General features: G+C 35.3%; 1 protein-coding gene across 2 annotated transcripts in view; it reads left to right on the top strand.

Moving 5' to 3' along the window:
* The first annotated feature begins 4044 nt into the window (after positions 1-4044).
* Isha (Insulator su(Hw) mRNA adaptor) overlaps positions 4045-15101 on the top strand; it is a 71988-nt gene continuing 60931 nt past the window's right edge. For both annotated transcript variants that reach the window (XM_067771678.1, XM_067771679.1), the window contains exon 1: positions 4045-4344. In XM_067771678.1, the coding sequence (XP_067627779.1) occupies positions 4315-4344 (30 nt within the window). In that variant the 5' untranslated portion in view covers positions 4045-4314. The remainder of the gene's footprint in view (positions 4345-15101) is intronic.

The raw sequence follows: 15101 nt of genomic DNA on the forward strand, positions 1-15101 counted from the left end.
GTAAAGAAAAAGTTTAAATTGATGTCAGAGTATGTCTTAACAGAAATAGAAGGCAGTTTGCGCACCCGTAAAATAGGTCATCCATCCCAAATATTTTGAAGGTTTGTGCCACTTTAAGGTTTCTTGCCCAGGGTGTTGCATTAGAGTGTTGGGAATGAGGCTATAGTTGGATTCTTTTGGATTATGTAATAATTTTATATTTATTTTATTTAAATTATTATATTAATTTGTTGTCTCCAAGACCAACTTTATAATTTTTGTAAAATGTATATTTTACAAGTTATATTATATTCAATAATTATAAATAGAAAACGATTAAATTAGAAAAAACAAAGTTCATAGACCGTATAGCCGACTATTTCAAAACCCATGATGGTTTATTATCAGCGATCCACACATTGAAGGCTTGACCCGTTTTCCACTCTTTGTTGTTTATATTCTTTACCACCGTCAATTGAGTGCGCCAATCAGGTGCTATTATCTCTTTAGACAAGGATTTTCGTTGCAGCCCATATCGTTTTCCTTCAAACTCTTGCTTTTTGTTAGGATTTCAGGGTGCTTTTTCCGTAGATTGAAAGTATATAATGTTATGTTTTGGTTTTATTGGTCCGTAAATAATTAATTATTATATTAATTTGTTGTCTTCAAGACCAACTTTATAATTTTTGTAAAATGTATATTTTACAAGTTATATTATATTCAATAATTATAAATAGAAAACGAGTAAATTAAAAAAATTGAAAATTGAACAGCTTATGTGATAGTTAGCGTATGGTAATACCACGATAAACGATAAACGCTACGGATCGGGTTTCACACGCCAGAAATTGTTTCATAATACCCCTTCAAAAAACGTGAGTACTCTATAAATAATGTAAGGAATACTCCTTTGGGAGTATAGGACTGCTCCAAATCTAATCTGTATTCATACAAAAAATGTGCTCCAATTAACATTGCGATGTCCACGCAAATGCTAAATAACATAAGAATATTTGTAGTATAAAATATAAAAGTTGTATTGCCCCTCTTCATTTACTTTCATTTTAAATTAAATTCACTTCGATAATTCTTTCCGACACAATTCCTGTTTAGTACTTTGGCATATGATCCTCTGTGGGTGCTCCATGGAGTACTACAGTGAAAGTACTTTGGAAAGTACTCTCATGTATGTACTCTATGGAATACTCACAAACAAAGCGAGAGTGGGATCACCTACCATGCAAAAATTGTTGGATTACATGTTCCATTTTCTTCATGTTGGAGTACTCTAACAATACTCCTTTGCAATGCGTTTGCGGACCACAGTTATTTGCATGCAATATTTTGCTTTTGGCAACTCTGTTCGATCGTTATCGTGTCGGGATAACTGTCGTTAAAAACCGAGCTATGATCGGCTGATGGTGGTCCGCAAACGCATTGCAAAGGAGTATTGTTAGAGTACTCCAACATGAAGAAAATGGAACACGTAATCCAACAATTTTTGCAGGGGTAGAACAGATTGCAGGCGTTTATCGTGTATCGTATGAGTTCATAATAGGGGTGTAACTTTGTTCGCATAACGGTAATCCGTAACGGCATAAACTAATCAAGATAGATATAGACTTCTATATATCAAAATGATTTGGGTGAAAAAAGAAATTCATTTAGCCATGTCCGTCCGTCCGTCTGTAAACACGTTAACTTGAGTAAATTTTGAGGTATCTTGATGAAATTTGGTATGTAGGTTCCTGGGCGCTCATCTCAGTTCGCTATTTAAAACGAACAAAATCGGACTACAACCACGCCCACTTTTTCAATATCGAAAATTTCGAAAAACTGAAAAAGTGCGATAATTCATTACCAAAGACGGATAAAGCGATGAAAATTGGTAAGTGCGTTGATCTTATGACGCAAAATAGAAAATTAGAAAAAGTTTGGACAATGGGCGTAGCACCGCGCACTTTTAATAGAAGGTAATTTAAAGGTTTTGCAAGCTGTAATTTGGCAGTCGTTGAAGATATCATGATGAAATTTGGTAGGCACGTTACTCCTGTTACTGTATGTGTGCTAAATAAAAATTAGCGGAATCGGATGACGAATACGCCCACTTTTAAAAAAAAAAATTTTTTAAATCAAATTTTAACAAAAAATTTAATATCTTTACAGTATAAAAGTAAATTATGTCAACATTCGACTCCAGTAATGATATGGTGCAACAAAATACATAGGTAAAAGAAAATTTCAAAATGGGCATAACTCCGCCCTTTTTCATTTAATTCGTCTAGAATACTTTTAATGCCATAAGTCGAACAAAAATGTACCAATCCTTGTAAAATTTGGTAGGGACATATATTCTATGACGATAACTGTTTACTGTTTTCTGAAAATGGGCGAAATCGGTTGAAGCCACGCCCAGTTTTTATACACAGTCGACCGTCTGTCCTTCCGCTCGGCCCTTAACACGATAACTTGGGCAAAAAACGATATATCTTAACTAAACTTAGTTCACGTACTTATCTGAAGTCACTTTATCTTGGTATGAAATATGGCCGAAATCCTACTATGACCACGCCCACTTTTCCGATATCGAAAATTACGAAAAATGAAAAAATGCCATAATTCTGTACCAAATATGAAAAAAGAGATGAAACATGGTAACTGGATTGGTTTATTGACGCATAACTTTAGAAAAAACTTTGTAAAATGGGTGTGACACCTACCATATTAAGTAGAAGAAAATGAAAATTTCTGCAGGGCGAAATCAAAAGCCCTTGGAATCTTGGCAGGAATACTGTTCGTGGTAAGACATATATAAATAAATTAGCGGTACCCGACGGAAGATGTTCTGGGTCACCCTGGTCCACATTTTGGTCGATATCTCGAAAACGCCTTCACATATACAACTAAGAGCTACTCCCTTTTAAAACCCTCATTAATACTTTTAATTTGATACCCATATCGTACAAACACATTCTAGAGTCACCCTTGGCGTCCACCTATCAGACTAAGGTCCACTACGTTTTAAATAATCATTAACACCGTTCATTTGATACACATGTCATACAAACACATTCCAGGGTTACCCTAGGTTCATTTTGCTGAATGGTGATTTTCCCTTATTTTGTCTCCAAAGCTCTCAGCTGAGTATATAATGTTCGGTTACACCCGAACTTAGCCTTCCTTACTTGTTAAATATGTATAACATGTATAATCAAAGCGGGCACAGATCTACGGGGGTGCGGGATTAGGGGACATCCCCCCTTCCCCCAAAAGGTCGAGAAATCCGAATTTGGTTCAGAAATTAAAATATACGCTTATTGAAATCATTCTACGTTCGGAAATTGTTCATGCCTATTATTTATTTTCAAATTGTTAGATAACGATGATTTTGCTGGCAGGGAAGACATTTGGGCTTTTTCGGTGATCACTTTCAGAAATTTTCACTCTGTGTCTTTAAACATAACATTTATTTACCTTCTTATTATTAGATTGTTTTATTAAAATTATATAAGTATGAAATGTACACACCCAGTGATGATAAAAGTACCAAATAAAAAATACAAAAAGTATTTAAAAACAGAATACATTTCTGCATTTTTCTTGCGCATGAAAATAGCAGTAGGCACACAATTTTGGCATTTCACGATGCATGGCAATTTATACATGAATACCGCTTTTATAAAAATAACACAAAATTTATAAAACTTTTTAAAACATTTCCCCCCACAACCAAGCTCCCGATCCGTCACTGAATCAAAGAGAATCTGTTCTTTTTGCTGAAAAGCGTTTCATAGCAGAAATACACTTCGACTGTCTCCGAAACCATTGCCGAAACGTCATAGAAAAATTTCTTCCTTTTTTCTTAATTTTCGATAATTTTTTCCTCGCGCCTTGAACCTAGGACAATCAGTGTGGCAAGCGAGCACGCTTATGCCCAATCTCTGCGGCTACCCGTAGAAAAATTATTTATAAACTTTAAAAAGCCACTCTGTTGGGCTACTGCTGCACCACCTATTGTCAAAAATAAAACGTTTGAAATGTCAAAAGCGTGCTGAAAGAAACATGTAAAATCGCCATTTTGCATTTTAGTTCCCGTGAATTTGTGTGTGTAAATTTTAGGTAAAAGTTTAGCCGCATTAAAAAATTTCAACACCTTAATTTTGTGAAAATTATTCACAAATTTAGTGCAAATATAACGAAAAACAAGTGCAAAATAACGACTTAACTTAAAGTGTGCAGTTTTTATGTGCGAAGTGTGTTATGAAGTGATTTGTAATACGTTTTGATTGGTGAAAAATTGGCAGCAACTCCTCGGCGGCGTATCACACATGCAAAATGGAAAATGTTGTCGCATTTAATAGTGAGGTAAGTTGTACAAGAAATAATGCAAATATCGATAAAGAAACGCTAGCACTGATAATAAAATATAAAAATTATATTATTCCAAGCCCTAAAAGTTTTCTAATGACCAACAAATGCTAAGCGACGACGCCTATTGCATGATCGTGAGCTGCGATTTTTAGCCAGGCAGCGCAGCGCAAGAAACGTGTATCTAGGTAGCGCTGCCACATTTTTCTGGTTTGTCCATTCTTGTCTTCGGTATGGGAATTGCAGTGTGAATATTTTTTTTTGGCAAATTGGAAATTCATTGTTTATGGTTGGGCAGGGGGCGCGGGCGGTGGTGTGTGTTTCTTAACTGTTCGGTGTCTACCACACGCCGCTTTGGTAATAGTCTAGTTGAGGGGTCGACTACTAATACGCTACCAAAAATATCGAGAGAGCTGTCAAAAGACGCGTATTAATCTCGAGAACAATAATCCAAAGGCGGAAAAGAAAAATTTTATGTCCGGAGATATTTGCAGTTGAAGTTGGCGATTTTCATGTGGTTGTTGTTGTGTTTGTACCCACAAAAAAAATTGTGCATCACCGTGGCGGTAGTGGTAAAACATAATCCCGATGTAAACTATCCCTAAAAACATAGTAGAACCACGACGATTATACATCAGACGTGAATAAGCTTCGACCATTCATAATTCACACACGACCTGAATATTAGGGACGCAACAGTAGTGAGTTTACAAAACTCGGAATTAGGAGCCGAAGTGCAATTCACGTTCTGCAGCAAATTTAATTTCATACATTTGAACGAATTTGGTTTAAAAATATTTGTTTAAGGCTTGCTAAGAAGCTGAATATAAAACTGTGCAGTTATGAATAGAATACAGTTTTATTTGTAATTGACCAATTACGAATATTAGGTAAATAAGAAATTTAATTACCAATTGCAATTAATTTTTAGCTGTCTTTGAACACCTGTTTCAATTCCTGATCAATTATGTCAAATATTTTCAATTACGTATGAATTAAGCGGGGTTTGCCCTTTATGCTTTTAAATGTATGAAAACACTAACAAGAAGCATAACTTTAACACATGATTATATACAAATGAATAAAATATGCAAGGAAGGCAATTAGTATAAATTTTACAATAACTAAGGCATGACGTGGCTGAATGCGTTTGTAACACTTCAACCATTGTAGGAGTGCGGACTCAAATCCCACTCCGTTCTGATTAGAGGTTTACGCCGGTCACTTAATCGGCGGCGTAGGCTCTATTATATACCGGCGGCGGCGTGGCCGGCGCGCCGACAAAGTGATCGGCATAAACCTCTGAATTGAATGGCTGGACTTCAGAGCATCACATTGTCCACAACTAATGAATGTGGAAACATATTGCTGACGTCAATGGTATGTTTGACGATCTGAAACAATATTATTAACTTGCGGATGAGTATCTGGGAGTTTTGTAAAGCGAAATTTAAAATAATAATATATGAAAGGTTTTGTTTATATGTATTTAAGGAAGTCGACGTTTCGGCAAGCGGTTTTTGCCTCAAAATCTCGTGGACCGTTCAAAAAATTTCGGGTAGCTCCTTGCGGAGAGAGGGAGAAATACTTAAAATAGTCACTTTTGTAGCGTAGTTTCACCGAAGGAGATGTTCTGGGCTAACTCTAATACCCGTCGTCGCCACGATTTCTTTAAATCATTTGCCACTACATGCTGGTCATGCACAAAGGCGACTTACGGTTGCTATCAATTATCTACTAATAGTCATAACTCTCGCGTCACAGCTTTAACGATTAGCATCAATTCTGACTTATTGTTGATCGCGCCAAAGAGCCCCTTAATTTTTTCGGCTGCTTTTAAGAGTTACATCCCGACCATCGGTCGCTATCACGCATCCTGGCCCTTATACCATATACCAGCACAGAAGCGACTGCGACTCATACCTTCGTCGACGTCACTTCCTAGAAGCTCTAGGTGTAGCTCCAAGGACTTTGTGAGGGATGTTTTTGTCGCGCTATGCTTCTAGGTTACACCAAATAAAAATACCTTCAAACGTTAGGGAGTAACTATTCGGTCAAGGATGCCGCCTTCGAAATCATAAGCAGTCTAAGTGAATATCATTACGTACCTCATGGGTCAAAATAGTATAATCCTTGGCACATCTATATAATTTAAACTTTACAAGGACCGTGAATAAAAGTTTAAAAATGTAAACCAACATTTGCAGACGTTTGTGTTCGATACATTGACCTCAATAGTCTTCGTTTCCGGACTTCTGATATAAGAGATCATTATGGATGCCCGCCTTCAGTTTTCAGACAATTTCGACTATCCCCTACGTTAGGGTAGTAGAACACCAGATAATTTGTTCAACTTTCTTGAGAAAGCTTTTGCTTCACCACTTTGAGTGTTCTTGAGAAGGACAAAGCCTAACCTGGTTCAAAATGTGCCTACATATTCACATTTGTAAAAGGAGACGTCACGTGTTGGTAATATTTAAACATGGTTGATAGGCTATATCCAATGTGATTCACTACAGGGGACTAGTGGGGGATAGGGCCGCCAATTTTAGGAAATGTAAAACCGGGAGACTTGGGTATTGAAGGATTTGTATTTGTATTTATTAGGCAATTTATCCCAGCACAACAATTTGGCAAAAATTATTTTATAGTGCTAGTCGGTAAAAGGCATAAAATAGGAACAATTTAAACTTGAAATTTAAAGCTAATGACTATGGCTAAGAAAAGGTTACAATAAATAATATATTTAATAAATAATAAATAAATAAATTAATAAACGAATGATACGAGTACATTTTTTTAGAAGAAATCAGTATTTTAATTGTCTAGGTTATTATAGAAACTTGTTTATTCTTTATTGAAAAGCAGAGCATTGCTTATAAGCCTAAGTCTAGAAGGGAGCGAGTTCCAAAGGCGTATGGAAGTAATGCAGAACTGGCGATCAGATATTAGCATACGATGTCTGAAGTGGGTAAGAAGAACAGATCTAGACGACTGGAGAAAATTTAGCTTCCGATACAGATAGGTTCCTTCATATATATTAATTTATGTAGCGTAGTGAGCGTTTTATGTTTAATAAATTTATCGAAAGAAATGTTTAGCAACTGGTAAGCATGATGAGAGACGTGGTCAAGTCTTTTCAACCCATAGACGTATCTAGCAATGTTGTTAAGAAACATTAAGTTTCCTATTACATACATAGTCACAATTAGATTAGATTATTTATTTATTACGGCCAGAAGCCTAATTCGTAAATTAGAAAATATTACAGTTTGTTATCTTATAGCTAAGGTTTTACAATATCTATATATTAATACGCTAACAAAATTTCCATAAAATCAATTGAAAGGGTGTTTCGCATACTAACCATACGTAAAATCATATAAAAGTTATATGAATCGATTCGTATGGATCAGCCGCAGTGCATAGGCCTATTTTTGTTAACAAATAGTACTCTATTTGTTTATAATTAATAAAAAATGTTTTTTGTAAATTCGAACAATCACTCCAAATATCGAAATTTACTGTCGTGCACAAAAGCGCGCCATCTGTAGGACCAAGTATGTAAGTGCTCTAAAACACAAACCAACATATCATGTAACTCCACCGAATTCGAAATTCGAAAAGCGACTACGCAGTGTTCCTCAAATGTTTCACCTACATATATATGCGTACGTGCCAGACGGTGAAAGAATAAACCATGGTTTCCCATTGTTGCCAGTTACCTATAGTGGCCTCTTCTACCAAAATCCTAAAAAATTGTTCCAAAATAAAATACAAAAAAATCTTAAACAGAAAAATTAATTCCACCGGCCCCTTTTTTGTGGTTAATTTCACTTACACGTAAATACATAGGTCTTTATTTAACAGATTCTTTGTTATTTATTTTAGGTGCTTTCAAATAACACGAAATTACAAATATTAAGTTAACTTTTGTTGAGACTAACTAAATTTATTTATAACAATTAATGGCAAATTTGCCCGAAAATGTTTTTGCATTTGCAGATTTAATCCTCGTTTTAGATAAAGTACGTCTTATACTGGACAAAAAACAATAAATTTGCTACAAAAATACAACATTAAATTTTTTATATTGTCTTTTATACTAATTTATTTTATTATATATTCTTTTATTTCAACTTAGTTTATTATTATTTAAATGCAACTTGACTGAATCGGAAAATGTCACGTTGTATATTAAACGAAAAAAAAACATCCCAAAGATATTTTTTTTGTTTTTAGGTCAAAACGGCAACCGGCATCATAGCGGCCATATTGCATATGCAGTATATTACCCACTATATTTATTATTAGGCTAACTTTGTTGGATTATATGCCCATTAATCGGATGCTTAGATCCCATAACCCTAATTTGTTTATGTCGCTTAAAGTTATGAAATCAATTTTATTTTAGTAAATATGTTTGAGGGAATAATTTCAATGTTTTTGTTTGTTTTTCTTTTCTTTCTAATTTATTCTGTTTTGTTATATTTTAGTATTATTACGCTCACAGACGATATTTTATGGTAGATATCGTCATATATATTCATGAAATGGAGTGTTTACAAATTTAATACAAATTAATTACGTACATAGATTTCAATGGGAGTCCCAACATTAAATATCCGAACATTAGAATCTTCATATTTCCACAATGATAACATTAAAACCCGGAAAAAAGTCTAAGTGCTCTTATTGCGTTTTTATATGGAACTGTTTATTCACTTCACTTAATTTTTTCGCACTTTAAGTACTTTATTTTTTCTTTCATTTAAAATTTTTTCAGTAAAATCTGCCTTCTTTCTCGTTCATATTTTTGTATATTTTTATTTTATTTTTATGAAGGTATCCTCTATTCTATTCGAAATTTTCGTTTTGGTGTGGTGTTCATACAACTCTATTTAGCTTACACAATAGTAATGTGATAGCTGGTTGGCTCATCTCTACAGTAACAACATATCTTTGTTGAGACTGTCAAAATGTGCGTGTTGGTATTAGGTGAATGGAATGAAAACATAAAACTTTGAAATTTTTGTGTGTTGTAAGAAAATGTGTTCAATGTTTTGGTTTCATTTTCATTTTGCCATCTTCTTTTGACAATTCCTACTCCAGTGAAATGAAAGACATAAAATCAGCTGATGAAATGAGCCAACCATATAGTTCAGCCATGCGTAAGTGACGTTTAAATATACTCGATAAACACACTTTACAATGTTGCATTTGCAGGTTGAAACAATTTATTACGCAATTTTTTTTAAATTGGCAATTTATTATTACAATCTATTATATGACAAATTGCGCAATAAATTGCCCAAAGAGTATAAATTGCCAATTTGGTGTGTGTTTGAACCTAGCATAAACGTGTGGCGTGAAATATGCAAAATTACTTTAGCACATTTCTTCGTTTTTAACTAAAAGTACGTGTTTTTTGAATTATGACACTATTGAAGTAAATGGGTGATATACATATGTATATGGGTGAATCACCCATTGGGTGATATAGGCCTACTGGGGAACCGAGCATCCAAAACTAACTTCGGTAGCGCGCCAACGGGGACCTCCCGGGTGGTGTGGAAAAAGCTATTTTTTAATTCAATTTCAAGTAATTTCACCATAATTCTATGTAAATTTCATTTGATTTTACATATCTTTTATACTCAGTTGAGCAGAGCTCAGAGTATATTAACTTTGATTGGATAACGGTTGGTTGTACAGGTATAAAGGAATCGAGATAGATATAGACTTCCATATATCAAAATCATCAGTATCGAAAAAAAATTCGATTGAGCCATGTCCTTCCGTTCGTCCGTCCGTTCGTCTGTCCGTTAACACGATAACTTGAGTAAATTTTGAGGTATCTTGATCAAATTTGGTATGTAGGTTCCTGGGCACTCATCTCAGATCGCTATTTAAAATGAACGATATCGGACAATAACCACGCCCACTTTTTCGATATCGAAAATTTCGAAAAATCGAAAAAGTGCGATAATTCCTTACCAAATACGGATTAAGCAATGAAACTTGGTAGGTGAGTTGAACTTATGACGCAGAATAGAAAACTAGTAAAATTTTAGACAATGGGCGTGGCACCGCCCACTTTTAAAAGAAGGTAATTTAGAAGTTTTGCAAGATGTAATTTGGCAGTCGTTGAAGATATCATGATAAAATTTGGCAGGAACGTTACTCTTATTACTATATGACTGCTTAATAAAAATTAGCAAAATCGGAGAACGACCACGCCCACTTTTTAAAAAATGTTTTTTTTTAATTCAAATTTTAAAAGAAAAGTTAATATCTTTACAGTATATAAGTAAATTATGTCAACATTCAACTCCACTAATGATATGTTGCAACAAAATATAAAAATAAAAGAAAATTTCAAAATGGGCGTGGCTCCGCCCTTTTTCATTTAATTTGTCTAGGATACTTTTAATGCCATAAGTCGAACAAAAATTTACCAATCCTTGTGAGAGGCTTAGATTCTAGGACGATAACTGTTTTCTATGAAAAAGGGCGAAATCGTTTGAAGCCACGCCCAGTTTTTATACACAGTCGACCGTCTGTCCTTCCGCTCGGCCTTTAACACGATAACTTGAGCAAAAATCGATATATCTTTACTAAATAATATATATAACTATATAAATGTTTTTACATGCAGTTTTATTTAAGCCGTAGCAAATTTTTTACAAAATTTTTTGTTATAATGTATTTATAAATTGTTACCATATATTTTTCTATCTCGATAATTTTTGTTTAAGTTGTTACATATCTGTGAGGACTATGTCCGGTAGATAATAATAATAATAATAATAAACTCAGTTCACGTACTTATCTGAACTCACTTTGTATTGTTGTAAAAAATGGCCGAAATCCGACTATGATCAAGCCCACTTTTTCGATATCGAAAATTACGAAAAATGAAAAAAAATGCCATAATTATATACCAAATTCGAAAAAAGGGATGAAACATGGTAATTATATTGGTCTATTGATGCAAAATATAACTTTAGAAAAAAACTTGGTAAAATGGGTGTGACACCTACCATATTAAGTAGAAGAAAATGAAAAAGTTTTGCAGGGCGAAATCAAAAGCCCTTGGAATCTTGGAAGGAATACTGTTCGTGGTATTACATATAGAAATAAATTAGCGGTACCCGACAGATGATGTTCTGGATCACCCTGGTCCACATTTTGATCGATATCTCGAACACGCCTTCACATATATAACTAAAGGCCACTCCCTTTTAAAATCCTCATTAATACGTTTAATTTGATACCCATATCGTACAAACACATTCTAGAGTCACCCCTGGTCCACGTTTATGGCGATATCTCGAAAAGGCGTCCACATATAGAACTAAGGCCCACTCCTTTTTAAAATACTCATTAAAACCTTTCATTTGATACCCATATCGTACAAAAAAATTCTAGAGTCACCCCTGGCTCACCTTTATGGCGATATCTCGAAAAGGCATCCACCTATAGAACTAAGGCCCACTCCCTTTTAAAATACTCATTAACACCTTTCATTTGATACCCATATCGTACAAACAAATTCTAGAGTCACCCCTGGTCCACCTTTATGGTGATATCTTGAAAAGGCGTCCACCTATAGAACTAAGGCCCACGCCCTTTTAAAATACTCATTAACACCTTTCATTTGATACCCATATCGTACAAACGTATTCTAAAGTCACCCCTGCTCCACGTTTATGGCGATATCCCGAAAAGGCATCCACCCATAGAACTAAGGCCCATTCCCTTTTAAAACACTTATTAACACCTTTCGTTTGATACCCATATTGTACAAACGCATGCTAGAGTCAACCCTGGTCCACTTTTATAACGATATTCCGAAAAGGCGTCCACCTATAGAACTAAGGCCCACTCCCTTTTAAAATACTCATTAACACCCTTCATTTGACACCCATATAGTACAAACAAATTCTAAAGTCACCCCTGGTCCACCTTTATGGCGATATCTCGAAAAGGCGTCTACATATAGAACTAAGGACCACGCCCTCTTAAAATACTCATTAACACCTTTCATTTGATACTCATATCGTACAAACAAATTCTAGAGTCACCCCTGGTCCATCTTTATGGCGATATCTCGAAAAGGCGTCCATCTATAGAACTTAGGCCCACGCCCTTTTAAAATACTCATTAGGTTATTTTTACAACATGGTGATTTTCCCTTACTTTGTCTCCACAGCTCTCAACTGAGTATGTAAAGTTCGGTTACACCCGAACTTAGCCTTCCTTACTTGTTATATTTTGGTTTAAGGAGCTCTATACCAAAACGTTATAATTGCATTTGAAAAGTTTGTAGAACATTTAAGAAAATACAATCAAAAATACAACGTCTTAGATCAAATTCAAAATTTTAATGAAAAATTTACGTAAGTTAGACCAGTTTGCTATATTTCCTCTCACTGCTTAACTATTAACGCATTATTGCACTACCCCCAACACTGGATGCATAGACTGAGTTGAAAAAAATAGAAGTTGGTCGAATTTCGACCACAGGCGATACTAGTTCATATAATTTTGTTTTAAATACTGTTATTTGGTTGCAACTTTTTATATCCATAGGCAGATCATTGTAACTTTTCAGACCCTTGTAGAAAATGTTCTGTTGATCAATTTCAGTTCTAAAAAACGGCAATTTGAAATTATGTTTGCTCCTCGTATTTATGTTGTGAGTTTGCTCAACTAATGCTATATTTTTATTTAAATACTCAGGTGCATTTCCATGTTTGATATTAAATATGAATTTCATGGAGTGGAAAAGAGTAAATCTCACAACCATTGTATTAAGTATGCTTTTGCTATTAGTAGACGAATATGTAACGGAGTAAAATATTGTGTAAGCCAGAGTGTACGAAGCATCCCATACACTTTTCCCACTGTGCGGAAGATGAGATCTTTCCATGTCAAGGTTTTGTTAAAAACTACACCTAGATTTTTGCCGTGTCAACGTATTCTATAATTGTGTTGTCTAAAATTAAATTTTCCATTCCACTTTTATCTAGTGACCTTCTATGAATGACTATACATTTCGACTTCTTAGGGTTAAGACATAAGCCGTTCATAGAAGCCCACGTACCAATTTGACGCAAATCGTAATTTAAGTTATTAATACACGAACTGGTACGATCACTAGGACAGCACATATACAATTGTATGTCGTTAGCATAAATGTGAATATTACAATACTGGAGAACACCAGGCAAATCGTTTATATACAAAACAAATAACAGGGGATGTGTGGGACGCCTCTTAAAACACTGACGAAGTCATACTTTCTGGTACCAACACTTACTGCCTGAGTTCGGTCGGCCAAATACGATCTGATTAGGGCTGTTGAACCGTTGGAGAAATTAAATAGGTTGTCCAGCTTCTTGCAGAGAACGGTGTGGTCGACCGAGTCAAACGATTTTAAATGGTCGAGAAGAGTTAGGAAAGCAGTAAAGTTTTTTTCTATCACCGATAGTAGCGCCGTTTTACAGCTACGATTTGACCTGAATTCAGACTGGGAATCTGTGAGAAGATTATATCCTGCACATCAGTCGCCGACTATCATTCAAAGCGTTCAGACGTCGTTTTTCGCAGTAAATAGTTGTGACTAGCATTTTGTCAGTGTGTTAACGTTCCGTTAATCTTTTTCGTTTACTTTACCTTCATTCGCCTTTGTTCTCACCACACACAAAAAACCTTCGATCGAATTGGCCCTCATGTAATCTTAAGCCGCCTCCGCGCATGGGGAGTAGGCCCAAAAATATTTCACTTCGTTAAATCACATTCTCGCATAATTATAAGGGGATAAGTAACTTTACTAATTTAAAAAAAGTATTAGCTGCCAGACTTAACATTATTACGTACCTTGCTAGTAAAAAATGCCATGTACACATTAATACTCTTATATACTTACCAAAAACGTTAGTGCTAAGCAAAATTGACTACGGGCTCTTCCTATTTTGGAACTCTCCTAAATCAACCATCAATATTATAAAGCCAACATACCACCAAGCAGCACGAGCAAGCGTCTACGCATTTCGTACAACGCTCACAAAAAACATCTTAGCTGAAGCCGGCTTACCAACTTTCGAAGAAAGAATGTACCAAGTCCATGCAAGACTCGTACCCAAACTCCTCATTCCAACCAACTCGATTGTCGATTGTGACATAAAAAATATTCTCTGCGGGAATGGACATCAAAGATTTCCTTCTACCATGCATCATATACTTGAAATCGCCATAAAGCTGGAGTTACCAAACCCAGTGGAGAACTATAAAGTACAAAACCCAATATGGCAAATCAAAAAAACATCATGGGACCTTTCTCTATCTAAATTTAAAAAAAGTTGTACGACACCAGAAGTTTTCCACACTATGTTCCAAGAGCGTAAAGAATACTACGAAGCACAAAACTGGACCTTGTGGTTCACAGACGGTTCAAAATTAGACCAACTACCGGCGAGTTTCGCAGTAGTAGACACAAATGGTGACCCCCTTAGGGTGCAAACCCTACTGGACTGCGCGTCTGTTTTCACTGCAGAAGCAGTCGCAATCAGCTGCGCAATATCTATGGCGTCAGAAAACAACTATAAAACCCTCATATGCACCGACAGCAAGTCTGTCTTACAAGCTGTTCAAAACTCACTATCAGATTCTACGACGATAAGCAGAATTAGAGATGCACTCATCGACAAAGAGGCAACAATACGCCTACTTTGGATGCCAGGCCACAT

This window comes from Eurosta solidaginis, chromosome 3 (genome assembly GCF_040869045.1).
Source record: "Eurosta solidaginis isolate ZX-2024a chromosome 3, ASM4086904v1, whole genome shotgun sequence".
Classification (NCBI taxonomy): Eukaryota; Metazoa; Arthropoda; class Insecta; order Diptera; family Tephritidae; genus Eurosta; species Eurosta solidaginis.